The sequence below is a fragment of the Cyanistes caeruleus genome, chromosome 1 (genome assembly GCF_971803275.1).
Source record: "Cyanistes caeruleus chromosome 1, bCyaCae1.hap1.1, whole genome shotgun sequence".
Classification (NCBI taxonomy): domain Eukaryota; kingdom Metazoa; phylum Chordata; class Aves; order Passeriformes; family Paridae; genus Cyanistes; species Cyanistes caeruleus.
Window position 1 is genome coordinate 128,090,219 of NC_141701.1, and position 14,793 is coordinate 128,105,011.

At 41.0% G+C, this 14,793-nt stretch overlaps 1 protein-coding gene across 10 annotated transcripts in view; it reads right to left on the minus strand.

Moving 5' to 3' along the window:
* Window positions 1-14,793, minus strand: part of DYNC1I1 (dynein cytoplasmic 1 intermediate chain 1) — a 184,100-nt gene that overhangs the window by 82,501 nt on the left and 86,806 nt on the right. For all 10 annotated transcript variants that reach the window (XM_086856827.1, XM_086856831.1, XM_086856889.1 and 7 more), the window contains one exon: window positions 856-945. In XM_086856827.1, the coding sequence (XP_086712953.1) occupies window positions 856-945 (90 nt within the window). The remainder of the gene's footprint in view (window positions 1-855; window positions 946-14,793) is intronic.

Here is a 14,793-nt window from a genome sequence, read left to right on the forward strand (position 1 = left end):
GTGAGCATTGACTGTTGAAGGCATTGACACACTAGAATAGCCAATACCCTAGTAAATTTCTAGATGAGGAAGGCCAAATTTCGCATCCTCCTTCTAATTTGAAAGCTAGGACAGGTCTAAGGAAAGGAAAAGAGACACCAAGCATATCTACCACATCCAGTGCTGACATGCATAACTTAAACAAGTGTCTCTTGTCTGCACCAGAAGCAAGTAGTAACCTGAATTTTCGTCTCTTGTAACCATGCAGAGCACCTCAATGCAGAGTAATGGACAGAAGGGCTGGTCCTGTCTGGCTTCAGGGGTTTTTTTAAGTTCCTTGAGGCAGTTCCCACAAAATGTTTTGATTTTGACAGAAAACATTTTTCAAGTGAAATTATTTTCTGCTGGAAGATTCCTGACTACCACTAGGTTTAAGTCTGTTCATCTCAAGCAGGCAGACAGTTAAGGGCTCCAAGTACCTCTGAAGACCAACAAACTTTATAGAGCTGCTGGAATGGCTGGCATTCCCATTTTAAATCTTTTCACATAAGCAGGATATTTGAGCCAGAGGACAAATTAGTACCAGTACTGGGATCCAAGAATCTCTACTCATTTTCAAATTATAAGGACACGTAGCTTCTTCTAAGCAGCTCAAGTCTCATGTCTGTCACAATCTTCTCAGGCCTACCAGCTGGGTCTCTGGGATACAGTTTTCTGCTTTTATGCTACTCATATGGTTTTGAATCAATAAAACTGGTGACTTAAAAGGTGACTTAAAATTTTTGTGTTCTCAATAGTGGAGACTACTTATAAGAGTAACTACTGGCAGGATCCAGTCCTTTAAACATCTGTCATCCTTTTGATTTTTTAAGGTACCTTCTTTCACCTCCTGCTTCTGGTCTTGATTTTCTGTCTCCAAGTCATCCTGTGTTTTTGGTTCCACCATCTCTTCGTCATCTTCATCCTCTGAAAAGAAAAAAAAAAAAAAAAAGGAAGAAAAAGATTTATGAGATTCTCCTCTTTAAAGGGCCTGGAAATTGTCTGACTTGTTTACAACTGTGAAATAGCAGCAAACCCAGGTAAAGCAAAGTGCCCAGTACATGGAACATGTATATTTATGCTCAGAGTGACACTCTCAGACATCTCCCTCCCAACTGCAAGACAATCTGCTCACACAGGGCACCTGCCACTTCTGCTCCCCATAACTTCCCATCTCAGATGTCAACTGAATATCTCCTTGACCTCGGATATGACTTCTTGGATGGCATGAGGACGGATACAAACATGTTTCAGCCTGGCAGCTATTCCACAGCTGGGACACCTGCTATCCAGATACCTCATTTCCAATTCAATTCTCACCAGATTAATTTGTCTTTTGACCTACAGGAATAGGTTAAACAGAAAACTGACCTCAGGTCAGATGCCACTAGCAAGGAAACAAGTATGGCACAGTTCTAAAAAGTCATCACCATCAGCTGGGGGAATACAGCAACCAAAAGTGGCATTTGGAGCTTAGGAATCATTCTTGCATTAATACAAATTTAATGAACACTAAAATTTGACACATGTCAGTTACTACTGCCAGATGTTTTAATGACCTTTCCTGACCTATGCAAATGCATCTCTCCCTCCCCCTCTCTCCCCACACTCACATGTTCTCATTTTATTCAGGAGGGCAAACCATTCATTCCTTGATGTTTCTCTGAAGTTACAAGGACCCAGACCATAATATAACACAAGCAGAGCTGGAAAGACAGCGATGAACCAAAATGGCTCAGAGTCTTCCTAGCCCTCATTACTTGTTACCAGCTTGTTACAGCAATGTGATTCCTTTTCCCTGTGCCCAGGGCTGGCACCCAGCCCACTCACATTCTTGAGAGGACAAAGACATACAGCTTTCTAGATTCTGTGAACTATGAGGACTGAAAATAGATCTCATCCTAAAAGTAACAGTAAGGATGAGTAAATCCACAGGCTATGGAGGAATTACTTTGCAGTTATTTTGGAGCTTGACATACCACCAAGGCATAGCAAGCATTACTGGTACCCTGTGTTGGTTTATGGCATGAGAGAGCACATGTTGTCCTGTCCCTGGGGCATTCAGCCATCAGGAAAAGCACTGCAGTTCCTCTGGGGCTTTCTGAGCAACCCGCTGTCACCATACAGTTCCTTGTGTTGTGGTGTTTCTCCAGGCACACTTCTTGCTCTAACCTGCCATGCTAATGAGGAAAACATATCATGCTTCTCCAACTGGTCCTTCTGGCACCTTCTGCTGTGCAGGCTGGCTGTAATCAGTCCTGGCTTCTTGTGAGATGGTGGTGCTGACAGGTTGCGTTCAACCAACAGGAACAGGCAGCTGTATTTTGTTTTGAATAACGTAATAGGCACCATACTATTCCCACCACATTGCCTACCCTAGGACTTCTCTCAGGAGCCCAAAGGGGACATGTTGCTAGTAGGACTCAATGATCTTTGTGGGTCCCTTCCAACTCAGAATATTCTGTGACTGTCATTCTGCAGTATCTTGGCTGGAGATCATGGCTGAGACACATACTGTAAGGAAATGTCTCAGCATGGACAGATATGCTTTTCCCTATTGGGAAAACAAGGAAATCTTGGCAGAAAATGTGCCATCATTCCCCTTACTGCTAGTGACTGCAGTGGGGAGAAAAGGAAAGCTCGTCTCCCCAGCCACCAGGGAGGAGGGATAACCATGTGCTTCACAAGCTAGAAAGGGAGGAAGAATCCAGCATGGATGAACAGACATTTCCAGAATTAAAAGCTCAACTAATGAATGCCACTCCTTTATCAGGGATTTGTCAGAACATGGAACTTGAAGTGGAAAAAAGGTAGGGTACTCACAATGCCTCCCTTTGGTGCCTACTTTTCCCTAGGTACCCTACACATAAGGACTAAGGAAGAACTTTTAGAGAGTAAGCCAGGGTGGTTCAGCTTGCCAGGGTAAATACGTTGCTCTGTCCACTGGCTGAAAGACAGATAGCATCCAACACAGTCAGCAGAGAGTCAGCAAGAAGAGCTCTCCTGCTGCACAGGAGGGGTGAAAAAAGGTCCTTCTGTGGCACTAGTGGAGATGGCGATGCACGGAAGAGAGAGGCACTCCCAGTTTCAAAGAACAGGTGAGAAGTGTGAGCACCTGGTGCAGCAGGGAGTGAATACTCTGCTAACCTCAAGTACCATGCACACACTGATAGGATCACAGTGCTGTACAGATATATATGTACATATACACACAGACAGAATTATGGCAGATACTAATAAAATCAGTTCCTACAAAAGTTTTGTGAGTCTTGCATTGTAAGTTTTCACTCCCTAAAGCATCAACTCTCAGAACCAGCTGTTTAATTATGGATTTCTGCTTCAATTTTTAACTTGTTTCTAGCCTGCCAGCTTGTGCAGGGAAGTTTCAAAAGGTGAAAGGTTTGAGAAAATTTTCAGGCAGCAAACAAAAATGACACCAATATTCAACTGAAACGTCTGGGATTTTTATGGCTTCTTGCAATGCTTTTTAATGCTTTGCTTGCAGTTTGGTAATAGATAGGAATGATGTAGCAAATTTAGAACTTGAGATTTAGTAGCAGGTTTTCAGGTTGAAGTGAAGCAAATTTATCCTTTTTCTAGAAGTCCTTGATCTCCCTGATTTTGGGCATCAAATTATTTACTTGCCTATAGCCCTTTCCTGCTTGTAATGCAGAGTAGGGATCAATGGAAGTAAAGGTTACTGAAACACATGGCATGACTTTTTTCAAGGGCACAAACATCAATAAATTAGTTTAACTGAGAAAGCAGTGCAGGAGTTTTTAGCAGATTAGTCATGATTTAGATGTCCTTATTTATTTACTGAGAAATATATACACATACACAGAGAAACTTGACTAAAGGAATGATAGGGTTGTGAGTCAAATGCTAAAATCTTAGCAAATGCCAGAATTTGGATTGTCTGGGCACGATTAGCTCCTTTCCCCTCCCCACGTGTAGGCATGATGACATAATTCTGGAATTTCCTCCCTCTTGAGTGGTTGGCTTCATTTTCTGGGTGCTCAGCAAGAGACACCTGGGGCCTAAAATGCAGAAATGCTGAGAGCTGAAGTCAACTGGCCCTGTGCTTTGAGTGGAGAAAGTCTTAGGGAAATTCTACATGTGCAAAGGCTCCCACAGCTCCCTCTTTCAGCTTTCACTGACAGTTGTCATTGTGACACTTTTGTCCTTTCTCCCCCTGTGCTTACGTCCTTTTGCAAGGTGGCAATAATATATTATATAATATAAATATATTTTATAACACAAATACACTAGCATCAGCAGCAGTGTTACACCCTATTCAGAAGAGAGCAGGGTGTAACACTATCAGAACACAAATGTCTATTAAAAGAACCACATGAAAAAGAGCTAGTAATGGAGACATATATAACTGCCATGCAACACCTCTCCTTTGTAGATATAAAAGGACTTTGCAAGGAGGCCAGTTTTGCTATGCCTATTTACCACACAGAAGCTGACAGACCCACTCACTGCAGATCACTCAGTAAACCAGCAGCTTAGGGAAGATAGAGTGGGCTTCAGAGTTTCAGCCTTGAGTCCTGCCCACTAAGGCCACCCTGCCTTTTACTGTAAATAAACAAATCCTCAATGGAAATGATCATTAAATGCTTGGATAATGATGTTTGCCTACAGAAGCTGGTGGAGCCATATGTGGGATTAATACAGACTGAGATAACTGGACCAAAAACCTTTTCTTCATAACTCAGTGATTGATGACTCTCCAGGCTCTAGGAGGTGGCCAATCAGTCTGAACAGTGCTTGACAAAGTAAAAGCAGAGCAGTTGTTTTCATCTTGGTCTTAGCTTGAACACTCCTGCTTCTGTTCCAGACCAGAAGTGGTCTTGTCTGTCTAAAAGCTTGTCTGTTTTTCCCAACTACAGAAGTTGCCCTAATACGAGTATGACCTCTCCCTATAAATCTGGGGGTTTTTTCCATCTGGGTGTAAATACTAATTTTCAAATGTTATCTGATTACTAGCTCAAATGAGCCTGCTCTATGCCTGGTCTTTGCCTTGGCCACCACAACCACTTGCAATAGGTGGTACAGGGGAAAGCCCTGTGAATACATGGCCATCTCCCTGGCAGCTGTAGAAGAAATGCCCAGATGTGCTGAATCGGATCAGATATTCACAGAGAGCACAGATGATCTCAGAAAATCAGACCCTGCATTTCTGCAGTGCTGGACTATTTAATACCTACTTGGACTTTCAAGGGCTTTAAGCCACTGTATTTATTTTCACAGCATATAAAAACATACCAGGCACATTCAAGACAAACTAGAATACTAGAATAAATAATTGCTTCTGAGAGGACTACACATGACATTGGCTTAGGGTTTTAATTCTTTAGACGAGTAGTGTTCTGCCATTTTTGGATTGCCAGTTTTAAACAGTCAGCACTGGTACTTCACAAATAGATGAATAGCTTATTTTTGGGGGGATTTATGTAGTTATAGGTCTCTGTTCTGTTAATACATGTAGCATCCATTAAACAGCAGGCAGCATGTTGTGCATTCTTCTTCAGTGGAGGATTTACACCTCCTCAGACCTGCACCTCTGAAGCTAAGAAGTTGCAGCTTCTGTGTATTGTTTTTAGAATTGACAGCTATACTGAATTAGACTGATAGCTCTGGTTTTAATTCTGGGTAGGTATAAAAAATCCCTTTGTTAAAGACACAGCCTTAAAATCGCAATTTAATTAGCATCACAATTATATATTTTATTGACTGAGTCAGTGATATATGAGAAGCCAGTGAGTTATTACATGGGGTTTTTTATCAGCATTGACATGCCTTCAGTGCATGAGAAGGATAAGCCATGCATATGACACCTTCAATAAAACAGAGTGTCTTCACAAAAAGCAGACACCATTTTTGCAACAATGAAATACCAGAAGCCACTGTATCAGTTTTATATTTACAATTGTTCAAAATAATTTTTCTGCTTCTGTTACAAAAGAACTACAAACTGAACAAGAACAAATGCATTGTATTTATATTGGCATAAGCCTGGACCAAAGAAGTTGAATACTGTTGGCATTATCCTAAGTAGGAGTTAAAACACTGCCTTTCCTTTATGAATATGTTCTTTCCATCACTAGCAAAATATGCAGCAAGCAAAGGAAGACATATTTTTTCAAATAGGATTGCCTGACATTCCACATTTTTGAAAATCTATGATTTGCAATCTGGCTGAATGACCTATTTTTCATATAATGTCATTTTTTGAAATATGTCCAGTTTTTCACTTTCATCTTTTGACTGCCCTTTGAAGCAAGAAGAGAATTAATTCATCAGTGTATCTTGTTTGCAGAGTGGGTTGTGAGACTGGACGTACACTGGGCACATGTTAGTCATCCCAGATGGAAATATTCTTGCATTAGGGCTCTTCTTGGCAATAGGCAGCTGCCTTCTAAAATGTATTTCATTTATCCAAAGCAGGGAACACTACTCAGACCTCAATACTGAGAAAAAAACCCACAGGTGAACAGAACTTGCCCTAAGCTCCATGAAGCAGGCAACAAATTTCAGGCAAGAATTTCATGTGAGCTGAAGCTTGCAAGTATATTTGCAGTCAAGAATCATATGTATGCAAGACACTGCTGCTCACTACCCAGAAAAATACTTAAATGTGTATTAGAAGAACATAACAAAGGTCCAGATCATCCCTGTGAAGTTCCCCATCCCTGTTAGAGAACACTCCCAACGTCTTGTCCTTATGAACTAGCACAGTGAGTTGTGCTTTCCAATGGACATCAGATGGAAAGAGAACACTAGAAAAAGAAACTATAGAACTGATGAATGAATTTCTGGAACCATCTTATGGCCACAGCACCTACAAATCTTGAACAGAAGTATATGATGTTCTTCCTTCACTTTCCACATACATGATTTTACTATGAAGAAAATGGTCTGTCTGTATGTTCCTTGACTGCCATTCTGCAAGAGCAAGAAAAAAAAATCACAGCACTACAAGAACAGCATCTTCAAACTCCCTTGATTTTGCTATCTTTGTTATCTTTTGTCATGTTTTGTTATCAAAGTGCTGTCATGCTCTTATGCAAAAGAGAAGCTTTGCATGTTGGTAGAATAGAGGTTGTAGGAATCACACTACTTTTACCAGAGTTAAGCATATTGACTCAGTGATTTTGAAGAAAATATTGTTCTGAAATTTATGCATAAAATAGTATAATATGTGTATATATAATACAAAACAATATAATGTTTGACACATATGTTATTTTAATCCAGAAGACTGCAGGGCAGCTCTCCATAGGATTAATTTATTTAGCCTAACATCTTCCACAGTTAGTAGACTAGTAATGATACATCAGTTTTAAAAGTGCAAGACTAAGGGAAAAACCTAATTTTCTTGATTTTTGTAAAACCAAGTACATCGCCCATGTCTCTGACACGTTTAAGAAGGGTTTTCTGATCTCATCCCTTACTCTGCAATGCAAATTTGCAAGACTTCACCTCTCATCCCATAAAGGGCAGGTGTTATTACCAGCCATTACAACCAGATCCCCAGAGTCCTCCTCTCAGGCTTCAGCTATCCTTGTACAAGCACAATGAAGGAAATACATATTTCACCCCAAAAACAAACACTTAGCCTGGCTGACTGAGAGGAGTAATTTAGTTCAGAAAATTTATTTTGCCTACAGCATAGGCCATGCCTGTGCTATTGCCACTTAAAAATTTGTCCTAAAATTTACTACGCTTCCCTCTTAAAACAAGCACACCATAAGTAATTTTTACTCAACATTTCTTCTCAAAGCTCTCCTTAACAATTACCACATTCAATTACTCCTAGTCAGGGGATTCTGAGGTCCCCAGTATATGATTTCGCATAACCATCTCTTGATCTAGGGTTACGCCACTCAGCTCCTGTCCCTATGCCTCTTCCTGACTTGTGTTTGCAGTCAGATTTCTTTTTGGTACATTATGAAGACAGAACTTATTTTTTCCATTTTGTGACAAATGATAGACTAACAGAGCCAAATGGCAAGAAAATGTCACAGAAAAATTTGTTTTACTGTACCATTTCACTAAGCTCTTCATAGCTCTGACTGCAAACCTTTGCCCTGGTTCAAATGTTAAGATCACTGCTTCAGAATACAGTAATTTCTTTACCAATTAAAATGGAAAGCTGCTTCTGACTCTTCAGGGAAGCATTTCTCTAACCCAAGAAACTGATTTTCCAGTTCCTTGGCCTGAACACAGTTTTCAGTTGTGGTGAGAGTCTAAGAATTCAAAGTGTCCCTTGTTTTTAGTTGCTGGTTGGTCTAGATCAGAAGTGGATTTTTCTCTCCTCTTTTGGACTGTTGCAACATCACACTGGTTGAAAGCATTTTTCAGTCCCCAGATAACTAAACTGAAAAGTATCCCACTGGAGTCATCACCTCTTCTAGCTGTCTCCCTTTTCTCCTTTCATTCCCTCTCCAAAGCTCAGGTTCAATTCTATTGTGCTTGAAAATAATCCAGTTGGAAGATGTAACACAAAAAGGAAGGTACAGAAGTTTCATTTCCTTGGCCATGGTTGAGCCTTCAAATGAAAATGCCAACATGAAATAATGTTTGAAGAGAAGAAGCCTTACAGTAGCATTTACAGCCCCCTCCAGCTCTGAAAACAAATAGTACAAATTTAAAATACCCTGCTCCAGTATAACTGCAGTTAACCTTGAGGAAGCAAAATACGGAGAACCTTTATTTCTGTGGATGAAGAAGGGGGTTGTTGAACCATGCAGATTTTCACAGCCTCTGAAACCTGTGAGGATTTGTTCCTGCTGTGCTGCTGGAGGAAATCATGTCATGCCAGCAGCGTGAAATGACTTCTGCCCTGGGAAAGGGCACTGAGACACGTGGCAAACTTCTGGATAGGGCCTGCTCAAGTCATTTTCAAACACTCAGATCATGCAAGAGTGTTAAATCACAAAAACTTAAGTATGTTAATGAAAACCAGTCCCCACAAGCTATGGCGTGAGCAGCAATTGTAAAACAAAAGCTGCTTTCACATTAAACACACACACACACACTGATGAAGTATCTGGCACTTACACTGAGCCCGATACAGAGGTCAGTCACTGGGTACTAGGTACTTAAAACCTTAAGTACAGTGCAGACCAAGTAAATTCTGTGGGACTGCTACTTCTGAGACTAAGACTTCACTCATAGACTCCTTTATTCCAAGTGAAAATTACTTTGGACTCCTCTCCTATTTTCCACCATGTTTTTGCATAAGCAAGACTACAAAATCTGGCTTTTGTAAACAAAATTAATTCTCTACTTCCATGCTGTATGTCTGTTCATGCAGCCATACTAATATACCTTAGGTCAAATTCTTCAGCCCTGACTCTGCATTTAACTTCTCCTTCAGGTATTAGCATTGAGTTCTGGCCTTTCAGAGTTTTTCCTTTTGTTTTTGAACATGAAATAAATTTTCAGTTCAAGGCCCAGAAATCACCTGAATGGCCACACAGTTTTTCGTATGACCATGGTTTAACTTTTAGTGCCATCTTTTCCACAAATCTCTCCATCTCAGTTCGATGGCTTTTTATGAATAAAACCCGATGCTTAAGATGTAGCATATTCTTTTGTAACTGAAATATCTGACAGCATGAATCTCTGCATTTACACACAAACCTCAGCCAACAGAAATGGAGACAAGGCTGCTAATATATTTAAACTGGAAAGGATAATTGGAAAAAACAACTATATTCAAAAACAATTACCACAGCAAATAGACAAAAACTCCCTCTCTTTGTCTCCTAGACACACACATGCATACATTTCTCTCAGCGCTTTAAAAATAACCATTAGTCATACGGCAAATGCATTCTACATGGGCAAAGATTAATTTCAACATTTTTCTTAGGAAAAGGTGGGCAAAAAATGCTTTATTAAAGAATTTTAAACTACAAAAGAAATGCTGGGTCAGGGCTCGATGAGTGTGTGCTTATTACTTTTATAGGCACTGAACGGACCCCACTTAATTCTGTTTCCCACTGACGCCGCTTCACCTTAGTCACTGGTGTTAGCCATGATTTGCATCAGCATATGTGAAAAAGGAATTCCCTCTGACAGTTTTGAACTTGCCATATTTTAATTTCATTTTCAATTTAATGTTTTTGTTCTACCACACTGGAAGAGGAGAAGCTTCCACTTCTCAGCAACTACTCCATTGCGGGGTATCCGGGCGAGCAACACCTTTTGGTGGCAGAGAAACCAGGGCACAAGCACATCAGCTTCTTGTCCAAGGTCACTCCTGAAAAAGCTGCAGATGACAGAATGAAATCCTGGCCTCCTGATTCCTAAACTGATATTTCAGCCACTGCTTCCCCTGAGGCATGTGATCAGGGCTGCTTTGGAGGCTGCTCAGCTCTCATTATGTTAAACCAGCTGTTAAAAAGCACAGCCGGTTTCCCCCAGCTGCTTGTTGCAGCCTGTTGGGAGAAGACCCAGCTCCCGGCACTGGTGTCCCCAGGGCTGGGAACCCCCTGCCCACACGCCCTCTGCCCTGACCCCTGCCTTCACCTCCCTGCCTGCCAGCTCCTGCGCCCCTCTGCCCACCCGGCTGCCTCTCGCCTCCGCTCCCACCCTCTTCTGCTCAGGGTCACACTTCAAAGTCTCCTGTGCCCCCGGGAAGGCCTCTTCCTTCCTCCTGGCCCCTCTCCAGTCTCCCTGGCATTTGGTTTTCTCAAAGCAGATCTCAAAAATCCCCTACTTGCAGCCTGGTGCTTTCTGCACGCCAGGAGCCCTACCCACCTGCAGATACCTGTTTGACACAGAAATGCCCTCTGATCTGGATTCTCAGATGAACTTCTAGGTTTTTCTAGGAACTTGGGTTATAAGACATTGATTAAAAAAATAAAAAAAGAAGATAAAAAACCAATCCCCATCACCCAAGTTCACAATTCCTATGGTTAAAACCCTATTTATCTTTTGCAACTCAAAGGATCTTCTTAAGCTCAACAGACTTCAGTAGGTTCAGACATCTCAACAGGCAGAATGCACCTGCAGTTGGGGTACAGGGGAAGATTAAACTGCACCATAACCATTCACTGGAATATGCCGTCTTTTCCCTACTTCACAGTTGAGACTCATCAGGAAAATCATTTCTGTGGCTACTTTATATCTGTCCCTCTTTGGAAAATGGATGCTTTGAAGTGACACAATGCCTGCCTGTAAATTTAAGCCCTTCTTTTTCTCCCAAAACACTGCCAAGTCCCTCTCCTGCAAGCTCTTGGAATCTCTCAGCTACAGACAGGAGTCTGGAGAACTCTCTGCCTCATGATCCTGTACTTAAAGAAGCACCTCTGCATCAATTTATTTTTTTTTTTAGGAAAACAAAAGAAAGAAGTTGCTGGCTTCAGACCCTGTGTCCTTTCACTGTAACACAGCTCACAGCTGTGAATTCACATGTGTTAACTTGGGATGCCACAAACCAGGCAGCAATGAGGTTGTCATCCTGATCTGAGGAAACACAACGTGCAATGAATTTACTGCAAGTGAAGCGTTTTGCTGTGATAATTCAAAGCACATTATGTTTCATCAGCTGACTCTTCCATCTATAGCCAGATCACCAAAGCCAGCAATGCTGGAGTCATATTCCTTCAAAAAGGTGCAGCTCCATCAAATCTTGGTATTTTGCAAAATGGTGCCACCTTCTCTGTGGAAGTGGGAAAATTAAAAAAAGAAACCAAGATGAAGAGGCAGTCCTGGCAACATTAAAATGGCCTGTTCTCACATTTTCTGAATGGATTTTTTTGGGGCCTTCCATTGAAAAGTACTTATTGGATTTTTTACTTTTAGACTACTTTAAAATATGAGGTAATGCAAAGTAAAATTGAAAGTTTTCAGTTTTGTTAAAACATTGATATTTTAAGTAACCAAACTGAAAAAGAAGGCAAAATTTTACTTAAGGTGGAGTGTCAATACATTGGAGTCTTCTTTCAAGCTGGTACAAAATTATTTTTTGAAATTTGAAATTTCACAGCACTGCATGAAAAAGAGATTCCTTCTGGGCCTGACTTTAAAGGAATCACTGCCTAAAGGATGCAGTCATACTTGAGAGGCAATTTTAAAATCTGATATTAAAACAACATAGAAGCACACACTGGATTGGGAATAAGCATATATTTCATCACCATAATGCCAAGATGTCTCTTTCTGTGACCTGAGATTCCCTCTCTTAAGACCTATTATTCAGGTTAATAATTTCTTTTAGATGGGACAAACTTCAAGTCCTGCTTTCAGTCCTAAGTGCCTGAAGGCAAATTTCACATCCATGTCCTGAGAACAAGATAACAGATAGTGGTAACAAACTTGATGCACACCTGAAACACAGCCCAGTACATCAAACAGGAGGTTAGCAAACAGCTATTTATTGCTTTTGAAGCCTGATCCTGACTCTTTGCATTTGCGTGCAAAACTCAAAATGAAAAGGACAAATGCATTATGAAGCCAGGAAAGTGCTACCAATTTGTCTTGATGGCTCTTGTATGGAGAAAAAGTACACAAGCCAAGTCTGACCAGCATCTTGGAAACCACTGTCCTAGTTGCCTGTCCAGTTACATGGCTGGATAAAATGGGAAAAACCATTTCAACAGAGGTGTTTGTTTTGGGGGTGGGTACTGGGGGTAGTGCTAAATTCAGCAGCCACAGCAGAACAAATAGAAATTGTGAGCTTTCCACTACATTAATGAAACTTCATTCAAAAGGTGGAGAGTAATGTTCTTCTACAAGATGGATAATTCACGTAAGCTGTGTGATTCAAATACTCATGTCTCCACACCAGCTCCACACCACCTTGGGATTTATGTTTTATTTCAGTTTTCATCAGGCTGCTTATGAATGACCAATGACAAAAGAGCATGTGTGCATTTTTCTTTTTCACAGGCCCCTGTTAACGAGGACTCTGTTGCATTAAGATAGTCAAGATTGTCTCTGGCAAAATGTGTTGAACCAAGGTGTTTGCGCCTGCATAAAATTAAGCCACAAGTAAAGCACTTACTTCTGACAGCAGATTTATAATAGGAAAATCCCAGCAGGAATGAAGAGTTACAAACCCCCGTTGTAGCCTTTTTCATAAACTTCACCTTGATTTAGTATTTCAAACAAGTAGCAGGAAAGGCTAACAGCAGAGGTAATCCTATCATCTTTTCTCCAACAGCACCATTCCATCTTTTTGACTTCCTCATGCTGCTAACATGAATTCAAATCATCTGTGTTTAAAGTTAAATACAGTGATTGACAGATCTTTGTAGTCTCAGTTCATACTGAAGATTATTCTAGATACCTATCAGTTATTACTACAAGCCCTGTCTGATATTCAATACCTACAGGGAAAATTGTTTTTAACAGTGTAATGTCTGATCTATTTTGAAAGCTATTTTAAAATAAGAAACTAACTATAACCAGGTGGCTAAAATCTAGACAGGTTTTTTTATAGCTTGATTTTTGGGAAGAGAAGGTTGGAGATAACAGCAGAACTGTCTTACACTCCAGTAACAACCATGATTCAGAGCAAATCTCAGGCAAAAAAAGCATTTTGTTTTGATTCCATGACACCAGTTTCTGTAAAAACACCTATTCCAATTACACAGGACACAGGAAGGTTTAGGGGTTTTCTCCCAGCTCTTGGAACAGACTCATGACAGTACACGCTGCTATGAAGTAATTGCTTCCTTTTATGAGCACAAGCTCATTTGCTGTGCTAGAAAACTGGGACGCTGGAAGAGACTTCTGGATGTCCTAAAAACTTTACTGTAGACACAGATGTGAAACAAAATAGAAAATGCAGTGGTCAGACCACTCATGGTGCTCAGGGACCTGTGATGCAGAAAGGCAGAAGGTCCTCTTCCATGAACTCACTGCTGTGCTGAGCCACAGTCTTGCTGCTCCAGTTACAGCTGTACAGAACAGGCTGGCTTTGGGCACAGGAAGATCAGCCACTTGTGTGGGAAAGCCCTCTGGTCAATACCCTGTGCTCACAGGGAGACACATGGAAGCACTGCTCTCTTACATGGGCAGCTCAGCAAAGGTGGAAGATGGAGGAGGGTGGCCAGGCAATGTCAGCTAGTGCCCATCATTCCTTCCATGAGCTGATTGCTCACTTCAAGGCAGGCTGCTCCCTGAGTCCCATTCTTCCCCGCCATTCCATTTCCCACCGAAAGATTTTGGGTAAATTCTGGCCTCATTCTCCTAGTGTTTTCCTCCACAGAACTGAAATGTAATAGCAGGGAAAGAAGTACAAGAGAAGCATCTTGGCACAAGAAGCAGGCAGGATGCTGCCCCTCAAATTCCACCACTTTTCAGAGCTCCTACCAACGTGACTGAGATCCCACACAGATCTTTGTGAAACTTGATTAACTTTGTGCTCATAGTTAAATGAATCTGAAACTGTTAGACAAGAGCTTAACAGTGTGGCTCAGTTCAACAAAGTCTTTTCTGGTTTTGTGATTGGGATGTGAGGAGCAAGCACAGCTAGTGTGTTTTGGCTGTAAATCATGGTAGGAGAAGAATAAACAAAACTGGGGAACTGAGCTTGTGTGTCTTGGGTTAGTTGGGATGGTTCAGGCTGCTAAAAATTCCTAGTGGCTTTTTCAAGATTGAATCTACCCCTGCTTGTTATTCTGTGTGCTTAGCAATGAAAAAAAAAAAAAAAAAAGTACATAAGAGTTGAAAATACAGACTTTATAAAGTCGTACTCAGCCCTCTAAAACTAAAGGCAGTAATGGCATCAGTAAATGCATCAGTAGT